Below are 24,860 nucleotides of genomic sequence, written 5' to 3' on the forward strand. Positions count from 1 at the left end.
AAGGTGTGAGTGACATGTAATGCTCATCAGATGTCTCTAACAACCCATACAATCTACTCAGGTAAAGAAATTAATCTACAGATGTATATAAATTAAGTTATATGTAATAACTAGAAAGGACACAGGAAAAAGGTATTTAACATATGAAGAGAGGTGCAAAGCGCCATGGAAAATAATCAGCAACTAAAAAGCAATTCTGACATTTAGTGAAAAGTAATATGAGCTGGTTCAACTGATGGCCTATAAAAAAAAAGTCTCATTTCCAAGGTGCCATACAAGAAACATCTCATGCCGTGTAAAGCCAGTGAACTGTCTCAAGACCTTCGGAACCTTATTGTTGCAAAACATACTGATGGCATTAGTTACAGAATAATTTCTTAACTACTGAAGGACCCAGTGAGCTGTTGGGGCCATAATCTGGAAGTGGAAAGAACATAATTTCAAGATAATCCGGCAACGACCATGTGCACTCTGCAAGGTTACAGACCGTGAAGTGAAAAGACCAAAATAGAACTTTTTGGATGCCATACTGCACAGCATGTTTACAGGCCAAAAGGCACTGCATATTAAGCCAAAATACAATACCAACTGTGAAGTTTGGAGACGGGAAGATTACACTATGGCTTGGGGTTATTTTTCAGAAAAAAAAACTGGCTAACGATGTAATTGAAGGAAGGATGAATGAATGAACAAATGTACCAAGACATTCATGCTAAAAATGAATAATAAAAATGAAGAGTGTAGATTGGATTTTTTTTTTTATCACTTAACCCCTTTGTGACCGGAGGTATTCGCGTTTTTGTATTTTCGTTTTTTGTTCCCTTTCTTCCCAGAGCCATAACTTTTTAATTTTCAGTCAATATGGCCATGTGAGGGCTTGTTTCTTGCAAGATGAGTTGTCCCTTTGAACGACACCATTGGATTTGCCATATAGTGTACTGGAAAACAAGAAAAAAAATTCAAAGTGCAGTGAAATTGCAAAAAAAAAGGGCAATTTCACAAATTATTTTTTTGTTTAGCTTTTTTACCATGTTCACTAAATGCTAAAACGGACATGCCATTATGATTCTCCAGGTCATTACGAGTTCATAGACATTAAACTTGTATAGGTTCCTGTTTATCTAAGTGCTGAAAAAAAAAATCTAAGTTTGTTTTAAAAAAAATGGCGCCATATTCCGATACCCATAGCGTCTCCATTTTGTGTGACTTCGAATTGAGTAAGGGGTTATTTTTTGCGTGCCGAGCTGACGTTTTTAAAGATACCATTTTGGTGCAGATACGACCTTTTATTGCATTTTAATGCAATATTGTGACGACCCAAAAAAAAAATTTGGGGGGGGGGGCATTTTGCCTTTTTTTCTCAGAATGCCGTTTAGCGATCAGGTTAATTCTTTTATTATATTGATCGACCGGGCAATCCTGAACGCAGCCTTACCAAATATGTGTATGTTTGAATTTTGTTATTGTTTTATTTTGAATGGGGGGTTGATTTGAACTTTTACATTTTTTTATGTTTTATAAAACTTTTTTTCCTTTTTTTTTTCTTTTTACTTTTAGCATGCTTAAAGGGTATGTGCACACGTTGCGGTTTTTGCTGCGGATCCTCAGCAGTTTTCCATGCGTTGTACAGTACAATGTTAACCTATGGAAAACAAAAACCGCTGTGCACATGCTGTGGAAAAAACGCGAGGAATCGCTGCAGTTTTTTTTCCGCAGCATGTCAATTCTTTGTGCAGAATCCGCAGCGGTTTGACACCTGCTCCATATTAAAAAAAACGCAGGTGTAAAACCGCAGCAGAATCCGCACAAAAACCGCAGTAAATCCGCAGGAAAAACAGTGTTTTTCCCCTGCGGATTTATCAAAATCAGTGCGAACAAATCCGCACACCAGGATGCAGCGTGTGCACATACCCTAATAGTCTCCATGGGAGACTAGTAGCTGCAATATCCCAATCGGCTCTGCTACATATACAGGCGATGATCAGATTGCCTGTATGTCGCAGAATTCCTCACTTGCTATGAGTGCTGACCACCAGGCAGCGCTCATAGCATTCTGGCAGTGACAACCATAGAGGTCTGCTGGAGACCTCTAGTTACCATGCCAACCCATCGACGACCCGTGGTCATGTGACACGGGCGCCGATGGGCAGGATTTCCGAAACGCTTGCCGGAAGAACGTGTTAAATGCTGTTCTGAATTTGATAACGGCATTTAATGGGTTAACAGCTGTGGGAGGATCTTGACTCCTCCTGCGGCTGTTAGCGGCACATGTCAGCTGTTCAAAACAGCTGACATGTGACGGTAAAGATGTGGGTTCACAGCTGGAGCCCACATCAAAGGGAGGGTGTCAGACATCGGCGTATTATTACACCCAATGTCGGAAAGGAGTTAAATAAAAAAGAAACTACATGTTTGGTATATACAAACACGTAATAACCTGAAGAATCACAATGGCAGGTGAGTTTTAGCATTTAGAGGACATGGTAAAAAACAAAACAAAAAGCAATTGTGGAATTGTACTTTTTTGGCAATTTCACAGCACTTGGAATTATTTTTTATCCTGGTTTCCAATACACTATATGGTAAAATCAATGTGGTCATTCAAAAGTACAACTAGTCCTGCAAAAATCAAGTCATCACACAGCCAAACTAATGGAAAATTAAACAAGTTATGGCTCTAGGAAGAAGGAGCAGAAAAGGAAAAAAAAAAGGAAAATCACAAGGTTGGGAATGGGTTAAATTAATTTCATTATGTGTGTTCAATACTCTTTTCCCTGTGTCATGTCTCATTAGTACACAACTTATTTTATGGGCATCTATGGTTTGGTATTTTTTTGCCTGTGTGAATTAGATGGGTTGTTACTGACATCTGGTGAGGATTTCATATCAATAGCACATTTACTTAGAAAATCGGTGATGTGCTCAATACTTATTATAAGGCCATTTTCTATCTAATCTAAGGAGGGTAAGGGGAAGGAGAGGAGTTAAGGATGGGTGGGGGTGGGAGAGAGGGAAAGGAGAGGACTTTAAAGGAGTAATTAACCAAATTACATAGCAAAAGTATCACCAATACAAAAGATACAACCGGTTATTATGTGGTGACCAGTACATTTCTTTTTATTACCTCAAGGAAACAACTCAGACCATCGAATCCACTTTCTGGCAAACTTATCATAGCGATTATTGACCATAGCAAGTTTGTGTTCGAATGATTTGTGAAGGGAAACTTTGACAATTATGTCTTGAATTGAGGTTATATCAGGCTTTTTCCAAAGGAAGGCAATGCTATTTTTTGCTACAAGTAGGATATGGATAATGATGAGTCAGAGATGAGTCGATTTGGTCCGTACCTAGTGAGAGGAGTGCTAGTTGGGGAGTTAAGGTTAGGTTCTTGGTCAAAATAGAGTTGGTGAGATTTGAGATTTTTGCCCACAGAGGCTTGATTTTTGGACATTGCCAAAAAATATGGAGCATGCTTCCACGCTGATCACAATTTCTCCAGCATTCTGACAAATGTTCTGGATTTATCAAGAACAATCTTGCTGGGGTAAAATACCAATGCCATTTTCAAACAATTTGGAATCCATCATTCTAAAGTGAGAACATTTGTTGATAGCTCAGTATATTCATATGATGGAAAGACCACACAACACTCAAAGAAACTGCAAAAACCAAAGAGCTGTAACTCATACCCTAAAGGCCTCAGTTAGCATGTTCAATGTTTAAATTCAAGACAGTACAATAAAAAAAAAAAAATGAATGAACCATTATACCATGTTTGGAAGGTCTAGCCAGGGAAACTCTTCTATAGAATTAGACTACAGCAGCAAGTCTAAGGTTTGCAAATTTGCGCCTCTGAGCAAATCGCAAGACGTCTGGAACATTGTCCTTTGAACACAGGAGACCAAAGCAGAGATGTTTGACCATAGAACTCTGCATCACGTCTTGTAAAAATCACACATGGGATATCAGGATAAAAACCTAATGAGGCCAAACACACCAGCAAATCTATATCAGAATGACAGAAAAATAGAGTTTTTAATGTCCCAATCTAATCCCAATACATATGCTGTGGTGGGACCTTTAGAAAGCTGTGCGTAAACAAAATGCCCACAACTCGCAATAAGCTTAAAGAGGTGGTCCGAAACTAACATTTATTTTAATCCTAAATGTCCATTTAATGTCATAATCTAAAAAATTTTCTAATATACTTTAATTAAAAAGTCCCCATTTTTCCCTCACTACTCTGCTTTAATTTTTACCTACTTCCTGTTTGATGACTTCATTTGAGAACTCCAGTGCATGCTGGGATCCTCAAACGAGACATCATCAGGGGGCAGAGACTGCCCCAGAGACTAATACACAGAGTTTGAAGCGTGCCCTAAGAATGAACTTCTTTAGACTGGCTCATCATCTCACCTCACTTTTGTAACTATTCCCCTTTGCCCTTCCAAACTTTTCTGCCAAATCTTGTCCCTCGTAGCATCTGTTTAACCACCCTCCATGCACTTAATAGCCCTCTGTCTGTAATATACAGATAATAACTGGTAGCCAGTTCATGCGTTATGCAAGTACTCCATTATATCGATGGCTGTACCATGCAATGCAAGCACTTTTTACTGTTATTTCCATATAGATTCTAAGCTTGTGAGCAGTGCCCTTACTCCTCTTGATATCTGTTGAATTATGTGTAACTCTACAAAGTCTTCATTGTCTGTAAAAGTCCCCTCTGTAATGTAAAGTGCTGAGGAATTTGTTGTCACTATAGAAACAGGGATTTTTGTGTACTCACTGTAAAATCCTTTTCTCCAAGCTACTCATTGTGGGACACAGGACCGTGGGTGTATGCTGCTGCCACTAGGAGGCTGACACTAAGTAAATACAAAAAGGGTTAGCTCCTCCTCTGCAGTATACACCACCCACTGGCTCCAGATAGAACCAGTTCAGTGAACAAGCAGTAAGAGATTAACAAAAATTAACCGTAGGTACAACATATCAAAACTATAACACACATCATAGGCAACAGGCCACCCAATGAGTGGCTCGGAGAAAATAATATTACGGTGAGTACACAAAAATCCCTATTTCTCCTTTGCCACATTGGGGGAAACATGACCGTGGGACAACCCAAAGCAGTCCCTGGGTGGGAAGTAACAATGTAACAGAGTAAACTCACGGCAACTGCTATCTAAAGATGCACTACCGCTGCCCGCAAGATACGTCTACCCAGGTGTATGCAGATGCCAGAGTATGTACATCATAATGCTTTGAGAAAGTGTGCAGACTGGACCAGGTCGCCGCTTTGCAAACCTGCTCCGCAAATGCTTGATGTCGAATGGCCCACGAAGTGCCTACCGACCGAGTGGAGTGTGCCTTGATCACCACTGGAATCTGCTTGCCTCTGACGCGGTAAGCTTCTTGAATAGTCGGCCGAATCCATCTGGCTATTGTCAACTTACTACCTATTCTGATGAAGGTCCTATGACGGACCGAAAAAGTTTAATTTAATTTATTTGGTTTGGATGTATAATAAAAGGAATCAATTTTTTTCAAATATTGAGTGCCAAGTAATTTTTTTGCCTTACTGTCAACTTAGAAGCGGCCAATTCCTTCCAGTGTCCTGCTGGGAGCACTAAAAGGGCGTCCATCTGGCGAAAAGGTGCCGTCCTAGATACGTACTTCCTAAGAGCCCTCACAAGATCTAAGGAATGAAGAGCCTTTTCCACTCGGTGAACCAGAGCAGGACAAAACGAGGGAAGCACGATATCCTCGTTAAAGGGAACTTGTCACCCCGTTTTTTTCAATATGAGATTTTTTTTTGTCCCGATTCCCCACCTGTGCTGCCAAAATACCTTGCTTAAATCGCCGTTTTTGCCTGTCAATCACGCTGGTCCGGTCAAATGGGCGTTGTGAAATCACTGTTTCTCCCCCCGCTCCTCGGCGTGTCTGACGTAAATAGATCTGTGAATACCACAGATCGCGCTCTTTTTTTCAGTTGCGCAGTGCATTCGGCTCTTGACTTCCGGGGCACACAGGTTACAGTGACGAGCCGTGCATGCGCAGTGATGTAATGTATGCTATGCCCACAGTTGGGCAAAGCATAATGCGCAGGCGCGAGATTAGACATTACTGTGCAGGCGCAAAACACTACGCCAACGCCGGGAAGAAATTTCTTAGGGAAAAGCAAGAGGTGGGGGAGAAACAGTGATTTCACAACGCCCATTTGACTGGACCAGCGTGATTGACAGGCGAAAACGGTGACTTTAGCAAGGTATTTCGGCAGCATAGGTGGGGAATCAGGGGACAAAAAATACACTATTGTAAAGCACAGCCAGGCCCTATTTAACGGTATTTTTTATCTCGTATTGAAAAAACGGGGTGAAAGGTTCCCTTTAAGGTGAAAAGACACCACCTTAGGAAGGAAGGACGGAGACAGTCTGAGGACCACCTTGTCACGGTGAAAAAAACAGAAAGGGAGCTCGACAAGGAAGAGCAGCCAACTCCGAGACTCTTCTGATAGAAGTAATCGCTAAAAGGAAGGCAACCTTCCATGAAAGGAGAGATAGGGAGATGTCCTGCAATGGCTCGGAGACTCCTGTAGGACACTCAGGATCAAATTAAGGTTCCAGAAGTCTAGAGGCGCTCTATAGGGAGGTACCACGTGGGAGACTCCATGAAAGAACGTTTTCACCTGGGGTTTGGAAGCGATCTTACACTGGAACAGGACGGACAAGGCCGAGACCTGCCCTTTAAGGGAACTCGGCGCTAGACCCAAGTCCAGACCGGACTGAAGAAATTCCAAAATGGTGGTAATGTTGAAACTGAGCAGAGGACGACCTCTGCTTCTGCACCAGTCAAAGAAGATCTTCCAGATCCGATTATAGATATGCACCGACACCGGCTTTCGAGCGTTGGTCATGGTGGAAACTACTTTGCGGGAAAAACCAGCTTGAGTCAGAACCCAGGATTCAACGGCAAAGCCAACAAACACAGGGCCCCTGAGTTCTCGTGGTAAAATCGGACCACGAGAAAGCAGATCCGGCCGATCTGGGAGTCACCAAGTGACGTCTGCGACCAATTGAACGAGTTCTGCGTACCATGCTCGGCGTGGCCAGTTCGGGGCAATGAGAATCACCGGTACCCCCTCCGCCTTGATCTTCCGGATGACCTTCGGAATCAAGGGTGGAGGGGGGAACAGATATGGATGACTGAAGCGACTTCAGGGGAGGACCAGCGCATCCACTCCGATGGCTCTCGGGTCCCGGGATCGGGCCACAAACTCGGGTACCTCGGCATTGAACAAAAAAGACATCAGGTCTACGTCCAGAGTCCCCCAGTGAAGGCAGATCTGTTGGAAAATTTCCTGACGGAGAGACCACTCTCCCGAGGCCAGGCCTTGATGGCTGAGGAAATCCGCAGCCCAATTTTCCACTCCTGGCATGTGAACGGCCAATATGACAGAGTGATTCCTTTCGGCCCACCGAAGGATGTGTTCCACCTCGCGCACCTTGCCCCCTTGATTGATGTAGGCCACAGCTGTGGCATTGTCCGACTGGATACAGATGGGGCGGCCTGCTAGGAGACGATGCAACTGACGCAGGGGCAGCCTGCTAGGAGACAATGGAACCAAAGCAGGGGCGGCCTGCTAAGAGACGATGGAACAGACGCAGGGCCAGCCAAATCGCTCGGATCTCCAGGACATTGATGGGAAGACGAGATTCTTGTGGGGACCAACTGCCATGGGCATCGGTCGTGACCACCAGCCAATGGTCCGGGAGAAAGGACTTCCCTTGAAGGAGGGAGAACCAGAGAGTCCACCACTGGAGTGCCTGCTTGACCCGAGGGGTCAGTCGACATTGACGATCGAGGGAAAAAGGACTCTTGTCCCATTCATCCAAGAGTGCGTTGTTACAGGGGCCGAAGATGGAGTTGGGTGAATGGGATTGCTTCTATTGCAGCTACCATCTTCCCAAGAATCCTCATGCCGAAACGGATGGAACAAGGAGATGAATAACAGACCACCCAGACTCCTTGTTGAAGAGCTAGGACCTTGTCCCGAGCGAGAATCACCAACCCTCGAGAAATGTCCAGGATCATGCAGAAGAAGGAAATCTGCTGAGCCGGAACGGGAGAGGACTTGTTCAGGTTGATTAACCAGCCAAGCCGAGAGAGTATCCAAAGAAATGCAGACACACTCCATGCAGGCTTGGAAAGATGGCCCTTTGATCAGTAAGTCATCTAGATTTTATTATTATACATTTTTATAACGCCATTTATTCCATGGCGCTTTACATGTGAATACGGGGCAAATATAGACAAATACATTAAACATGAGCAAAAAACAAGGCACACAGGTACATAAGGAGGGAGTCACAGTCCGCACGCCAGTTCCTCAGGCATAGTGCCCTTCTAATAGCTACTGCGTTGGAAGCTCAGCAATTAGCCGCATCCAAGGAAGCATTTACTAAATAAACACCGGGCAAAGAAATTTGATTGGCCAACTCCGCTACCTCAGAAGGAAGATCACTTTTCTGTACGGCCTTATGCAGGGAATCTGCCCAGTAAGCCACTGCTTTAGTAACCCAGGTCGCTGCAAAGGAGGGAAAAAGTGCTGAGCCAGACGCTTCAAAAATTGAACGAGCGAGGCTGTCAGACAATCTGTTGAATCTTTAATGGAAGATCCATCGGGTAGGGACAGCAGAGTCTTGGATGATAAATGCGATACGGTAGGATCCACTGGAGGAGATTCCGTCCATTGTTTGCGGCGGTCAGGGGAGAAAGGATATCTGGTCTCCAACGATCTCTGACCTGCAAAGCGTTTGTCTGGGTGCTCCCTATGTCGCTAGACTACGTCCTGAAACTCAGGGTGATTGGTAAACACACTATGAGGACATTTAGACCTTTTAAAAGACACTGCAGTTTCCGAGTCTGACGAAATAGGCTCTTCGTCGATCTGCAGTGACTGCTTGATGGCCTCAATCAGACTATCCACAGTAGCCTGATAACCTGGGGACTCTAGGTCAAGGGGCCTATCCGACTCAGATTCAGAGTCACGTTCGCTGTCCACTCCTGGAGAGGGAGAGAGAAACAAAGCTAACGGACGCCAAAGCGCCAGAGGGCCTGGGGTGCGAGCTATGTACCAGCTTGCTCGATACCTGTCTGTGCCTTAAGCGAGGACGACCCCTGCAGGCCGATGGTTCCCACAGACAGATTAGCGGTCGTGGTCCTGGAAAGATCCTGGAGGGCCATAGATTGTGAAAGTGACAAGGCCCACTCAGGGGGACTGGTCAACGTGGGTTCGGTCACGGTGGGGGCTCCTGAGCACATTTGGGATCACAAGCCTGACAGAGCGGAGCAGTATGCCCACTTGGTAACGCAGCCTGACAGGAGGTGCATGAAGCGAAAAACAATATGTGTTTTAGTGGTTTTTTTAGAGGCTTTAGGTAGACATGCTCTATCCTTGTTAACCCCCAAAATACTGCAGGAAGATAATTGAACAGCTGAAAAAACAGCAGAGCACTTGAAGAAAAAATGGGAAGGAAGTCTGAGGGAAGTGTGGCAGATAACTTACCCAGGACCTGTGCCCCCGAGAGTTCTGTCCCCAAGCGTGCAGCGCCGGACCTGAAGGGTAGAGGAAGCTTGCCGTGCTGAGCCTGCTGGGTGGCGAAATATGGTCGTCGAGAACAGGAGAGGCGTCAGCTAGCTGGGTGGGACCGCTGAATGACGCACGGAAGGGGGCGGGATTACCGGCTTGCGGCCTAGCAAGGGCCGAAGCCGGGGGCTAAATTAGAGGTGCTCTGCCAGAAATTACCGCTGGGCCCGCAACGTGCTCAGGAGCCCCCCCCCCCTCCCCCGAATGAAAAACCGCCAGATCTGTGCAGCGCCGGAACTCCTCCTGGAGGAAGCGATGGGCAGAGCTAGTACTCTGCACGCAGGTCAGGGCTGCAATAGAGACGGTACAGGAACCCTCAATCCACCATCCCTTTGAGAGAGAGGAGAGGGACCATCCAGCTCCCGGCAACACCGCTGTTCCATCAGTGGTGGTGCAGTGGGAGCAGCAAGGACGCCATAGGTGGGGAGAGCCTCTGTGTATCCTAAGGTTTTGCTACCCTAAGATTTCACAGGGCAGGTTGTCCGGCTGTGGCCTGGCTCAGAAGGGGGTACATGGAGGCAACACACGTGTTCCTGTCTGTTGCTGATGCGGGGAGATCGCCGCCCTGAAGGGAACAGTCGCCCCTAAAATAGCTCAGGCCTGGCATCCCACGTTGCAGGAGAGGGTATGGGGAGGCGATACTCGCCTATTGTTGTTTGGGGGAGATCGTCCCCTTGAAAGGGTCCATCGCCCCAGTCTACCTCTTGCGCAAAAATTCATAAAAAATATAAAAATAAAAAATAAAAAAGGTATGGCCTGAATAACAGACCCAAGTGTGCCTCCTACGGACACTAAGCATGAACTGGTTCTATCCGGAGCCAGTGGGTGGTGTATACTGCAGAGAAGGAGCTAACCCTTTTTGTATTTACTGTGTCCCCGAATGTGGCAAAGGAGAAATATAATAGTTTTTGTTAACACTATTTCCATATGAAAAAAAGGCTGACAGGGGTCCTTTAAATACTAATGTTTTAAAAGTGCAACAGAAAAAAAAATCTTTTGCTACTAAAAATCTGAGCTAATTCGATTCTTAGACAAACAATCTTCCCCAACATAAAAAAGTTTAGAATGTTCAAAGTTCATGAATGCCACGCATGCCACTGTCCATATATCGTCACAAAATCACCAGAGCTTGCCTCAATAGATTATAGATTTTTAGAATACAGAGGCCAGCAAACATTTGAGTCACAAAGATGACAACAGTCCTGATAAGGTGAATGTTTTTATGGCTCTTTTTTCGCAAGCAAAGACAAGTAGGAATCAAAGGAGGCAGCACTAATATTGTCTAAAGTTCAATGTTTGGACATTCCACTGGATCACTTTTGCATATGAATTCAACTTGTTTATTCTAAAAATGGAACAAACAGAAGGTCTGAGTGCACATGTGAACATAGCCCTTCAACTAGCAATAAGTGGTCTCTGTAGCCACCACCGATTTACAAATTTCATAAAATATCAGACCTTGTTGAGTCAACCTCAAAGCTGACATGTTGCCATTCTGGGGATGTAAGGATTACTCTCAGCAGTGGTTCCAAAAGTTTCTGTAGGTAGGTAGCCCCATACACCTAAAGAAAGAACACAAATCTTAAAAGTACACTGAAGCTAAGCAAACACCAACACGGCACAATAAGGCTACGGAAAATGGTGTGACTTGCATCTGTTGATTTATAACATTGTATAATTACTTGTAAGCAGTTACATGTGAATCCTGCATCACAGTCAAATTAATTATACAAAACTGATGCTTATGGCAAACAACAGACCTTTCATGATAAATAAATAAAAAAAACAACAACAGCGTGAAAACATGTTGATCAGTTATTGTAAATGAACTTTTTTTTCCCCAAGAGAATAGCAGTGCACGTGTTCCACTGCGGCTCTCTTCATTAGCAAAAGGGCTGCCGATCGCTGCACTCAGGTGCTTTTTCCAGCATTCCCGTAGCATAGAAGGCTCTGATGTCGAACTGGCTAATCTACTGCTCCAGTTTGTAATGGGCTTGAAAGTGCCACGTTGGGGATAAAAATTCCCTTTTCTGAAAAAGACTGTTCAAAACAAATACAATCAGGGCACCAGAGGACTGAGCAAACAGTTCAGTGTGTCTTCCCACCTACACATTTTGCATCTATCTCCGCTTTTCTCTTGCTCCTATAAAGCCAGAGCTGTCAATCAAGAAGCAGACAGAAATAGAAGGAAAACAATTAGGTGGGAAAGTGCACTAAACTTCTTGGACATGCCAAGGGTGCACCGAGAGCCTGTGCTCATCTTCAACAGCCATTTTGTGCTTTCAGACTCCCAGTTAAAACTGAAGAGGAGGCTGTCACTAAGAAGTCCAAAAAAAACAAAAAACTTCTTAAAACTAAAGCTAAGATCTGATGAATAGGAGACACACACACCTTAAAACAAAAGGTCATAATTTTACTAGCCAAGCTGTTTCCTCTGAAGAGTGTCTGCATGGAGTCTGCTAACTCTACTTCCTTAGAAAACATGTTCCAGAGAAGCTGATACAGGAGATGTCTGGAATCAAAGAGCGTCACAAGGACACGTGCAAGCTCATCCTGCATGGAGCAAAGAACAAATAATTAAGATTTCATGATTAACAAAATAAAAAAAATATATATAACTAATTGCACGAAATAGAAATAAAAAGCAGGAGATGAAAATGAATCATATACATTTAAGATATTGAGGAGCCGTAGCTTATGTGATAACATCCATACTGCGCAACTGAAACGGTTGTTATTCAGCATGATTCACTGATTACTAGACTTGACAGAAGTTTCAGATAAAAATTAAACAAATTATCAGGAAGTCACAGTAAAAGTATTATCCTAACAAGCATAATAATGAATAACTGAAAATCACAGCTACACCATCAACTGTGAAGTATAACTAGCGCATAAACAGTTGGAAGCAGGAGGATCCACACAAGTCTCATAAGACAACCCCTGTCCATTATGAACATTAGGGCTTATAAATATCATTAGTTGTGGGGTCCCAGGCTTGGGACCCACCGTTAGGCAGAAAACAGTCTTTCTACAAAAGTGGCGTTTTTAAGCGAGTGGTTACTGTGTAATACTACATTACGCCACCTGGAGAATTGCTTGGCTAGCCAAAGCCTCCCCCTGCCAAGTCAGCTATATGCAGACCAACGAAGATTCACATTGCTGTTGAGGTCACATTTTGAAAGACATTGTCCTTAATGAGATAACCCCTTTTAGGGAAATTTCCCATGAGTTATTCAAATAAGAGAAGGACTAACTTACTGATGGCTCCCCAGCAATCCCAAGAACAGGGCTTTGCAGAATCCCATTTGAATGCTCACTTCCACTCCATTCATTCTCTATAGGACTGCTATCCAAAAATACTGCTCAGGGACTGAGGTCAGGACATCCCCAACTATAATCCTAATTCCCTGAGCACACAGACACGTTTTCCACAGTAGGCTCTATGAGATGTTATCTACAGATATACAGCTCTACATACAAAACATTTATGTGACATAGCTAGGTAATGCCAAACTGATTTTTGTTTAATATATTAGATACATAAACTTTTTATTAAAGCACACAAATACAACAGAGCAATACAAATAAATACAAAGACTAACTGACCCACTGTGAGCAGGGAACGACATTGGCTAGAGCCATCGCAATAGGCAATTCCCCTTGGTCCCCCATCATGGTGACCAATTCCACTAGTCTTTCAAAGCGATCAGCCAATACTGTTTCAGCCAACGTGTCAAATTCTGTCCCTTGTTGCAGGATTTTTGTAAGGACTTCCATAAAAGTAGCTCTTGTCTGTAGATCTTTATGATAACCAAGACCTAGAAATACAAAGGTTGCCAGAAGAAAATAAGCTCCACATGACCTTACGTAGAAAAAGTGGCCCTTAAACTTCAACTCTGTGCCACTGGAATATTGGGAGAAAGACTTAGCAGGAAGATATGGATAGGATAGGCAATGCTGAGCAGGAATAATGTAAATGACCATTTTTCTATTTGCACATTTTCCCAGGAGAAAGACTGCCCAGTGCTGACAAAAGTGCTGAATCGGATCCGTCCATATATTGCTACATCAGCACAAAGCTAATGAATGCGTTTGATAGACAGAAAAGTAGGAATATTTCACATTCCATCTATTTCAGTCACAGAAAAGGCAAACACCATTCTAAAAGCATAACGTTTCTATATCAAATAATAAGACACATTTTTAGACAATGCATCCCAATGGGAACTCACCTATTGAGTGCATAAGGCCACTGTCCACATTGGCATTTAACAGATTTGACATAGCCAAGACCGTACAATGCCTTAAGGAAGCCAATCGCCGTGACATTCCTCGCTTCCTTCCCCCAGTCTGGGTCCCATCATCTTCTACTTCGCTACAGTCATTTAGTAAATTCATGAACAGGGTGAAATACCTAGCAAAAGAGTAAAACTTTTAGATTTTCATTAGGTATGAAACTGAGGGAACCGTCTACTACATCTGCGGGCGAGAACAATTCCCAAAACACTGTTTGTGGCCACACCTTTAACACATATTACATGGCAGCCATTTAACTTTATGAGCAACCATAAAATATTTGGAAGTGTTCAGTTATCCAAATCGAGAGTTGGTCATCGGAGAAGTCTGTCATCTCTCCACTATGAGCAATAGAAGAAAATGCAGAATATAAAAAATAAAATGGGCTGTGTATGGGGTTATATTGAGCTCAGACAAGAATCATGTTTCTCTATAAATATACATTTATTTTATTTTTTTTTCTCCACAGGCATTTGAAGGATCTGGTGCCATAAGTGACCAAACCAGTCAACCTTGGCAGGACTGACAATCTATGATGGCAGATATTAGTGGAACGAAGGCTCGGACATGTTAGACTTCAACATGCCCAATTAGTTTGATCTTAAGGGGCATAGGTCAGCTCCAGAGGTGTTCTTTGAAAACAGATGAATGCTCCATTGAGCGTACATTTGTATGTGGAGGTCGGGAACAGCAGTCAAATAAACTAGCATTAGGCCAAGAGTTTTTTAGGCTTTAATCAAATGTTAGTTTTTTTCTCATGTGTGTGGATAGAAAAAAAACAAACTAAACACTGAAACGTTCATCATTGTCTTGAATCCGATTTTTTTCAGTTTTGTCAGTGTGCCTTTTTTACCATGAGAGCTACATCTGTGATTTTCTTCTATTGAAAAACAAAAGGCGTCGCCTACCCATTGTAATGCTAAAATTATTTTCACAGACCCATGGACTTGGTAGCTTGATTTTGATCTTTGTCCAAAATCACAGTCATGTAAACACCAGCAAAAATGTCAATGGATGTGTTATATATGCGTGAAAAGCACATATAGAACATCGCCGAAGAGAAGTATAGTTTCAATATACAACACACATACTTGAGGAACAACTGTGACTTGGCTTCCATTAATTCTACTCCATCTCCTTCCTCAGGCTGAAGAGGTAGGCCAGCAAGAAGAGACACCACAGCCTCCATGCTTGCCTGATCGAGGTCCCTGAAGAAGACATAACAATGTGTAGCAGATATTTACAAACTCAGGCGTCAGAAAAGCTGAAGATTTCAGTACCTTGTTAGGCATTTTACATCTTCATCTGCGGCTTGATTGGATGTCCCCATTACCCAGTCAGTCAAATATTCAACCATTTTATTTCTAAAAGCAAAGAAAACCATTACTATTTACACTGAACTTCAAGACATTAACTTATTAAAACATAAAAAAAAAATGTGTATTACAAGTGTTGCCTGCTTGTTTGGGTTTATTGAAACGTTATGTATACAGTGTGAATAAACCCTTTGGAGAGGGCTCATGAAAATAACATAATATAGTTGCAGTACCCAAGTATGGCCACTAATCAGTGTCTGGAGCTGTGGACTTCCGACAGCTAAAGAGCCTCCTAATAGTTGCTAAGGATAGGTTATCAAAGTCCTATTCAGTCCCTTTAAGGCATTATCAAGCATGTACAGATTAATAAAAGCCAGCAAGCAGTCTCTAGACAGAGCATTTATTAGTACATGTATACTCTTCACAATGAGTCCAGCAACCTGTCTGAAGTTTTACTGCACAATAAATATAAATCTAGTATCCACCTGAATTTCATTTCTTGACAGAAAGAAAGATCGTCCCTTCGTTCCATCATCACTTCAACCAGTTGACAAAGCTTTGTCTTGATCTGAATGGCATGCACCATGTTCCCCAACACACGAACATACCTAGAAAAACATTGCTTTGCAAATAAGATTGCATATAAATGGCTGATTTAGATTTATTAATAACTGCTAAAACAGAAAGGTATGAAAAGAACAGCTCTGACAAATTATTAACACCCACTGAACTTCTCAAAAAAAAAGTACCATAACCGATGGGATACATAAGTATGTATCACACTGACCACTAAGCCTAAAAACAGACCAAGCTGTGGATGGAAAAAAAAATAAAAAATACGGGTCTCGAAAGAAGGGGACGAAAAAGCATAAACAAACATTGGCTGTGGAATGAAAGGGTTAAACACTTTAATTAGGTATGAGTCAGCCATACTGCTTATGTCGGAGTGACTGCGGAAAAGTAGGTGTCTAATAACAGGCAGTGTAAAAATTGCATTCAAGTCTTTTTAGATCGTGATATAAAATACACTGCTCAAAAAAAAAAGGGAACACTTAACACAATGTAGCAAGTCAATCACACTTCTGTGAAATCAACCTGTCCAGTAACGAAGCAACACTGATTGGGAATCAATTTCTCCTGCTGTTGTACAAATGGAACAAACAGGTAGAAATGACAGGCAATTAGAAAATAAACACCTATAAAAGGAGTGGTTCTGCAGGGGGTGACAACAGAACATTTCTCTGTTCTCCTTTTTGGCTGTTTTGGTAACTTTTGCATTTTGTCATTGCTCTCACCCCTAGAGGTACTGTACAGTAGAAAGAGGCGGTGTCTACGACCCACAGAAGTGGCTCAGGTAGTGCAGCTCATCCAGGATGGCACATCAACGCGAGCTGTGGCAAGATGGGTAGCTGTGTCTATCAACACAGTGTCCAGAGCATGGAGCAGATACCAGGAGATAGGCCAGTATCCCAGGAGATGTGGAGGGGGCCGCAGGAGGGCAACAAACCAGCAACAGGACCGCTACCTTTGTGCAAGGAGGAAAAGGAGGAGCAGTGCCAGGGCCCTGTAAAATGAAGTCCAGCAGGCCACTAACATCCATGTGTCTGTTCAAACTGTCAGAAACAGACTCCATGAGTGTGGTAGGAGGACCCGACATCCACAAGCGGATGTTGACCGCCCAACATCGTGCAGGGAGATAGGCATTTGCCAGAGAACACCAATATTGGCAGATTTGACATTGGCGCTCAGATTTTCACAAATGAGAGCAGGTTCCCACTGAGCACATGAGACAGGCGTGACAGAGTCTGGAGACACAATGGGAAACGTTCTGCTGCCCGCAACATCTTCCAGCATAACTGGTTTGGCAGAGGATCAGTAATGGTGTGGGGGAGGCATTTCTTTGGAGGGCCGCACAGCCCTCCATGTGCTAGACAGAGGTATTAGAGGTGTTGGTGACACAGCAAAGACACAAGCAGATGCGGCACCGGACAGATGATCAGCCGGCGTGCTCCATGTAACCAGGTTCCCTCTGCAGCTTACTCGGCAAGCGCTATAGCTCCAGACCTCCATGGGATATTAATTTTTATTTACATTGATCATTTTTAGGTTTTATTGTTCTCAACGCAATCCACCATGTAATGAATAAAGATTTGCAACTGGAATATTTCATTCTGTGATATTTAGGATTCGGCATTTTAGTGTTCCCTTAATTTTTTTTAGAAGTATAAAAAAAAGGAAACAAAAAATATTGACAAGATTTTCCAAAGTAGTTTGATAAAGAGTCTATCACTCCCAAAATGCACATTTAACCAGCTCTATAATGATACAGGGGACTTGGCCCCTAGAAGAACCATAGTAGCACTGTACATATTAGTGATAAGGTGCCTGAGAAAATTACTTTTAAGTCAAATACAAATGAGGGGCTTTCGATCCACCATTACGCAACCTCAATTTGCATTTTTTGGGGACTTCCTCACTTCTGGCTAACAGCACTCACTTTACTAAAGCAAACGTGACCTGAACTCAGCCTGTATGTCTGCATATGACACTGTCTGAGACTGGCAGCGCTCAGATTCAGTGCAGGCTTGAGTTCAGGTAGCATTCCTTCTGGGCAAGCAAGTACTGTTTTTCAATTAACATGAGAGTCTAATTAAACAATATGCCACCTGACGACAAATTCCCTTTAAAAAAATAACGTACAATAAAATATGGTCAATCCCTTTAAGTTATAGCCTGATTACCTGACAAGGTTTAACATCATTGTCTCAAGACTGGCTTGTCCTAGATGTTCTGGATTTCCTTCCGTGTGGTTATCAAGCAGGTTCTTAAGAATGGTAATTATCTGTTCAACAAACTGGGTATTGGTGTCGTTAAGCAAAACCTATAATGCAAAGAACAGGAAGCCTCATTGTATCAGCAGTTTATCTAGAGACCCAAAGGGACATGCGAAAGTGCAGTCATACGCAGGATGCAGACAGATGGACTGTTGCTTTCTCCATTAGACTGCCAAACTAAAATTTAAACATGCACACGTGTAAAAGACATTAGCCTCGTCTTCCTTACCTGCCCTTGGGAGTCGAAGAACTTGCTGATATTGTTCTTCATTTTGTTGAACAGCATTGGGTACAATGCAGGACTTAATTCTAAGCCGACCAAGTCTTTAATATTTGTTCGTATCTGCACACCAACTTTCTCATTGTTGCACACCATCAAAGACAGAAGTCGGTCAAGAAACTTGCTAACAGGGGTTTCAGGGTTTCCCTCAGTAGACACCATTGAGATGACAGAACCTTTACGTTCATTTACAGGGCCCATGGGCGGACTGTATGTGACAAGTCCAACGTTACTGCGATGCTGCAGACATACTCCGCCAAGGGCAGAAAGAAACCCAGTCATGTTAATCCACTCCTGAAGAGAGTCCGTATCAGAAAGATCAATAGATCCTCCTCCGCTCACATGAGACATTCTCCTCTTCACAATGGTCTTATGAAGGCTTTCTGTGACCTGTAGGGAGAGTCGCCTACATGAATCATGTGTAGACACACAGCATATAACCTAACCTGAAGAATTAACATGGCAAAAATCCACTAACAGAATACATGGCGATCTATGAAATTCTCTGAAACAATTCAAAAGCAAGATAAAAAGATTGTCCACTTCTGACATTGAGGTATTACTCCAAAGTATAAGCAAATAATCAGTGATTGGTAGGGCTGCAGTCTGATCACAGTGTCAGGGCTCTTTCATATGTCCATGATCGATCCGATGTTGGATCACAATGCACGGATTGGATGCACATCTCCTATCCCAAGCATGATAGTTTCACATATTTCGATGAAGCCGTCATGTTTGGATCAGGAGATGTGTGGCCAGTCCGCGTACTGCGATACGACATCTGATAGAGCACTCAACCTCATGATTATGGGTGTTCCAGATCTCCACTGGTCACAAGTGTTGATGGCCTAAGGATATGTCATTGTATAGCCCAATGTGTCATTAATATTAAGAAAAATTAATTCCAAAGCCCTATGTAATAAAACATAAGCAACCCCAGCAAGATTTCTTTGACAAGTGGAATATTAACTAACACAGGATATCAAATTCAATTAAAGGGGTTGTCCACAATTATTTTTATAGGGGCCAAGAATTTATATTAAGGGGATTGTCCTAGTAGTGGACAACCCTTTAAGTCATCAAAATCTCCAGCCACTATATATAAAGTACATCAGAAATATGGATTCTGAATTTATTTTTAGAGAGATTTTGTAATTTGCCTAAAGAAGCCCTGCCATAACCTTTTTTCCCACTAAAACCTGTGTATGAAGTGTACTGTCAACTGTGTTAATATACTTACCAAACACCATCTTCTCTGGCATTCAGCTCCGCTCACGTCCTCTTTTCAGTGACATCACCGCTCTTCAGACTCTCCGGTTCACACTGCACTGTGTGTGACCTGGAAGTGCTTTTTACAATGTAAGCCTATGGAGCGTCAGAACCAAGCTCTTTAGACTTACACTGTAAAAGATATTTTCTGCTAATGCATAGAGTGACCCGGATATTATAAAGAGCAGTGACGTCACTGAGAAGAGGAGCATAACAGCGCTGGACACCGGAGAAGAAGGTGGTAGATGACTATACTAACACACTGACACTAAAGACAAAGATTTCAAAATAAAGTCCATGGGGCAGCTTCTTTAAGAAACAGGGATTTTTGTGTACTCACCGTAAAATCCTTTTCTCTGAGCCTATCAGTGGGGGACACAGGACCATGGGTGTTATGCTGCTGCCACTAGGAGGACACTAAGTAATACAGAAAGAATAGCTCCTCCCCTGCAGTATACACCCTCCTGTTGGCTCCAAGTGAACCAGTTCGGTAACAAAGCAGTAGGAGCTTAACAATTAACCAGGATGAACTATGTCAAAACCAAACCAACACAGAAAACCAAAGCCGTTAGGCTAACAGGGTGGTTGCTGTGTCCCTCAATGATTGGCTCGGAGAAAAGGATTTTACGGTGAGTACACAAAAATCCCTGTTTCTCCTACGCCTCATTGGGGGACACAGGACCATGGGACGTCCTAAAGCAGTCCCTGGGTGGGGAACAATCAACTGTAGTTACAGGTTACAGATGCGGGACAGCCGCCTGCAAAATTCGTCTGCCTGCGGTCGCATCTGCCGAGACCTGAGAATGAATATGGTAATGTTTTGTAAATGTATGCAGACTGGACCAGGTCACAGCTCTGCAAACTCGTGCTGCCGAAGCTTGGTGCCGGATGGCCCAAGACGCACCCACTGACCGAGTAGAATGAGCCTTAATCCCTGCTGGGACAGGATGACCTCTGACTCGGTATGACTCCTGAATAGCTGAACGAATCCATTTGGCTATTGTCGCCTTGGAAGCGGGAAACCCCTTCCTTGGCCCTTCCAGGAGCACAACCAGGGTACCTGACCTGCGGAAAGACGCCGTCCGCGAGACGTATCTCTTGAGAGCTCTCACTAAATCCAGTGTGTGGAGGGCCTTCTCGATGCGATGTACTGGTGCCAGACAGAATGACGGCAAGACAATCTCCTGATTGAGATGGAAGGATGAGACAACTTTTGGCAAAAAGGACGGTGATATTCTCAAAACCACTTTATCCTGATGAAAATTCAGGAACGGAACTTGACAAGACAAAGCCGCCAGCTCTGAGACTCATCTAATGGACGTGACCGCACCCAGGAAGGCAACCTTCCATGAAAGAAAGGATAGGGAAACCTCCTGTAGAGGTTCGAAAGGAGCTTCTTGCAAGACTCCGAGGACCAGATTAAGGTCCCATGGTTCCAACGGCATCTTATAGGGCGGCGCCCTATGGGAGACTCCCGGAATGAACGTCTTCACTTGTAATCTGTCGGCAATCCTGCGTTGGAACAGAACGGACAGGGCTGAAATCTGCCCCTTGAGAGAACTAAGGGCAAGACCTAAGTCCAAACGCATTTGTAAAAATTTGAGGATGGAAGGAATGGAAAATTCAAGAGGAGAATGTCCCGTCATTGCACCAGGAAAAGAAGGTTTTCCAAGTGCGATGATAAAAGCGCATAGACGTAGGCTTTCTAGCGCTGATCATGGTAGAGATGACTTCAGGAGAGAAACCTGCCTGGGTGAGAACCCAGGACTCAACAGCAATGCCGTCAAACACAGGGTCTCGGAGTTCTGGTGGTAAATAGGGCCCTGTGATAGCAGGTCTGCGCGATTCGGTAATCGCTAGGGAACATCGGCGACTAGTTGAACTAGTTCCGCGTACCACGCCCGGCACTGCCAATCTGGCGCAATCAGGATTATCAGGATCTTCTTGATGACTCTCGGCAGAAAGGGGAGCGGGGGAAATATGTACGGAAGCCGAAAATGATGCCACGGGAGTACGAGTGCATCTGCCCCGATGGCTGCTGGATTGTGGGACCGGGCTATGAAGTTGAGGTCCACGTCCGGAGTTCCCCAACGGCAGCAGATTTGGTGGAAGATCTCCGGATGGAGAGACCACTCCCCGGAGTCGAGGCCTTGACGACTGAAGAAATCTGCCTCCCAATTGTCCACTCCCGGGATGTGAACCGCAGAAATCAATGAGCGTTTTTTCTCGGCCCAACAAAGAATGTAGCCTACCTCGCTCATGGCTGCCATGCTGCGGGTTCCCCCCTGTCGGTTGATGTATGCCACTACAGTGGCATTGTCGGACTGAATCCTGATGGAACGACCCGCCAGGAATGGATGGAAATGGAGAAGAGCTAACCTGATAGCCCGAATTTCTAAGATGTTGATCGGAAGGCGTGATTCCTGAAGTGACCAGCGGCCCTGAGCAGTGTGATGTAGTAACATCGCTCCTCAGCCTAGAAGACTGGCATCTGTTGTCACAACTAGCCAATGTACTGGAAGAAAAGACTTCCCTTGATTCAGGGAGGACTTCAATGTCCACCACCTGAGAGACTGTCTGACTCGCTGGGGAAGGAAGAACCGATGGTCGAGGGAGAACGGGTTCCTGTCTTAAACAGCCAGGAGGGCATGCTGTAAGAGACGGAGGTGTAATTGGGCAAATGGAACCGCCTCCATGGCTGCTACCATCCTGCCGAGGACTCTCATATTGAAGCGCAGAGTGAGTGCGAGGTTGAAGGAGCTTCTGAGCTTCCCGCTGTAAGGCTGAGATCTTTTCTGGGGGAAGAAGCACCAACCCATGGGACGAGTCCAGTATCATTCCTAGAAAGGAAATTCGCTGAGCCGGTACTGGGGAAGATTTTTTGAAGTTTATCTTCCAACCCAGGCGAGAAAGAGAATCTATTGTGATGTTCACAGCCTCCTTGCAGGCGCGGAAAGAGGGGCCTTTGATGAGGATATCGTCTAGATACAGTAGCACCACCACGCCTCGGGTGTGAAGGATGGCCACGGCGGCCGCCATGACTTTGGTGAATGCCCTGGGAGCGGTGGCGAGGCCGAAGGGCAAAGCAAAGAATTAGAAGTGTTGTTCCTGAACTGCGAAGCGAAGGAACCTCTGGTGAGAAGGGAAAATTGGAATGTGGAGGTACGCATCCTGGATGTCCATAGACGCGAGAAACTTGCCTTTTTCCATGGAGGCGATGACAGATCGAAGCGATTCCATTCGGAGCCGTCGTACCGTGACGAACTTGTTCAGCAGCTTTAGGTCCAGTATGGGCCGTACTATACCGTCCTTCTTTGGAACAATGAACAGGTTTGAATAAAAACCTTGAAACTTTTCGCTTTGAGGGACCGGGAAAATAACCCCGTCTTCCTTTAGAGAGCTTATGGCTCGGAAGAACTCTGATGCCTTTGCCCTGGGAGGAGAAGACAGGAAAAAACGATTTGGTGGAAGAGAGAATTCTATCTTGTATCCGGAGGACACTAGGTCGCGGACCCATTCGTCGTGAACGACCAAGAGCCACGTGTCGCTGAAGGAAAGCAGTTAGCCGCCTACTTTGAGGGTGTCCTCCGGATACCACAGGGAGTCATTGTGTGGGAGATCCGCCCGGTCTGGACCCCCTGGATCCTGACTGCCTAGGCCTGCCTCTCCATGAAGGGGAAGGTTTGTAAGAGGTCTGGGGACCTCTAGCCCTACGTTGTGCCCGGCCGGGTCCGGAAGATGTGGAAGTAGAGGACCAATTTGAGTTGGAAAGAAAAAATTGGGACCGAGCCTGCTGTTGCTGGTTCCGAAAGGGCCTCTGCTGTGAGAGAAATTTCCTCTTCCCTCCAGTGACGTCGGAAATTAATTGATCGAGTTTTTCGCCAAAAAGGCGACCGCTCTGATATGGTAAAGTCAATGACTTTTTGGAAGCAGAATCCGCACGCCAGTCCCTGAGCCATAAGGACCTCCGAATGGTGATGGCGTTTGCTGCTGCTTGAGAAGCGCAGTCAGCGGCATCCAGAGACACGGTCACTAGAAAATCCCCAGCTCTGGCTATCTGAGTAGCAAGGTCTGCTACCTCGGGGGGAAGATTGGTATCCAGAACAGCTGAAGACAAGACCTCAGCCCAATGGGTCATAGCCTTAGCAACCCACGTAGCGGCAAAAGATGGAAAGAGTGCGGCTGCTGAGGCTTCAAAAGCTAAACGAGCCATATTGTCGATCTGACGATCGGTGGGGTTTTTAATCGTGGTGCCCTCTGAAGAGGATAAAATAGATTTAGTAGCTAGGCGCGATACTGGAGGATCTACCGGAGGAGACTGTGACCAAACCTTTCTTAGATCAGGAGCATAGGGATATTTTGACTGCATGGGCTTTTGCCCTGTGAAGCGTTTAACTGGACGGATCCTATGAGATTCAACGATTTCCTTAAATTTGAGATGACTGGAGAACACTCTGTGAGCCTGCATGGTCCTCTTAAAGGACACAGCATGATCCAGAGAGAGTGGGCGGGGGTAACTGCCGGTGGGCGGAGCCAACGTTGCGGCTTGGAAGAGAGAAAAGGCCGGGGGCTAAATTTTAAGCTTGTGGTTGTGGCCTCCAGCGCCGCGACCGCTATTTGTGCGGACCGACGTGACCCACGGACCCAGGCTTTAAGGTATCTGCGGACCTCCCTTATCCCAGGGACCAGGACCCCCCAGCGCCTCGGCCCTGCAGGTGTACTCATGGGAGATGCGGTGGGCCGGTGCTCAATCCACCGTCGCCATAATCAGGGAGGGGGTGGAGAGCTTCTGCTGCCTTCCATCATCCGCTATAACAGTGGTGATGCAGTGGGGAGCTGCACAGACGCCATAAACATCATGTCCGGCTATGCACCTGGCTCCAGGAGAGGTAAACGGAGGGCTACTCCATGTGGTCGCCTGCTATGGAGGGGGGAGTTCGGAACGCGAAGGAACCGTCGCCCGTAAAGTGAGCTCAGGGCTGGCATCCAACAGTGCTGGAAAGGGTAGGGGAAGGGACGCACCGCATTCTTGCCTGTTGATGGTTCGGGGGAGTTCGGAACCTAGAAAGGAACCGTTGCCCACATTCGCTCCGTTAAGGGAAAAATAGAATAAAAACGGTGGGGCAGACCCAAGTGCCTCCTACAGACACTAAGCAAGAACTGGTTCACTTGGAGCCAGCAGGAGGGTGTATACTGCAGGGGAGGAGCTA

At 44.8% G+C, this 24,860-nt stretch overlaps 1 protein-coding gene across 9 annotated transcripts in view; it reads right to left on the reverse strand.

The window, feature by feature from the left end:
• NF1 (neurofibromin 1) overlaps positions 1-24,860 on the reverse strand; it is a 373,185-nt gene that overhangs the window by 213,038 nt on the left and 135,287 nt on the right. For all 9 annotated transcript variants that reach the window (XM_077296848.1, XM_077296844.1, XM_077296843.1 and 6 more), the window contains 9 exons: positions 18,331-18,771; positions 18,009-18,148; positions 15,753-15,875; positions 15,232-15,315; positions 15,043-15,159; positions 13,888-14,069; positions 13,262-13,473; positions 12,044-12,205; positions 11,111-11,214 (listed from right to left, as the gene is read on the reverse strand). In XM_077296848.1, coding sequence (XP_077152963.1) covers positions 11,111-11,214; positions 12,044-12,205; positions 13,262-13,473; positions 13,888-14,069; positions 15,043-15,159; positions 15,232-15,315; positions 15,753-15,875; positions 18,009-18,148; positions 18,331-18,771 — 1,565 coding nt within the window. The remainder of the gene's footprint in view (positions 1-11,110; positions 11,215-12,043; positions 12,206-13,261; positions 13,474-13,887; positions 14,070-15,042; positions 15,160-15,231; positions 15,316-15,752; positions 15,876-18,008; positions 18,149-18,330; positions 18,772-24,860) is intronic.

The sequence above is a fragment of the Ranitomeya variabilis genome, chromosome 3, assembly GCF_051348905.1.
Source record: "Ranitomeya variabilis isolate aRanVar5 chromosome 3, aRanVar5.hap1, whole genome shotgun sequence".
NCBI classification, from domain to species: Eukaryota; Metazoa; Chordata; class Amphibia; order Anura; family Dendrobatidae; genus Ranitomeya; species Ranitomeya variabilis.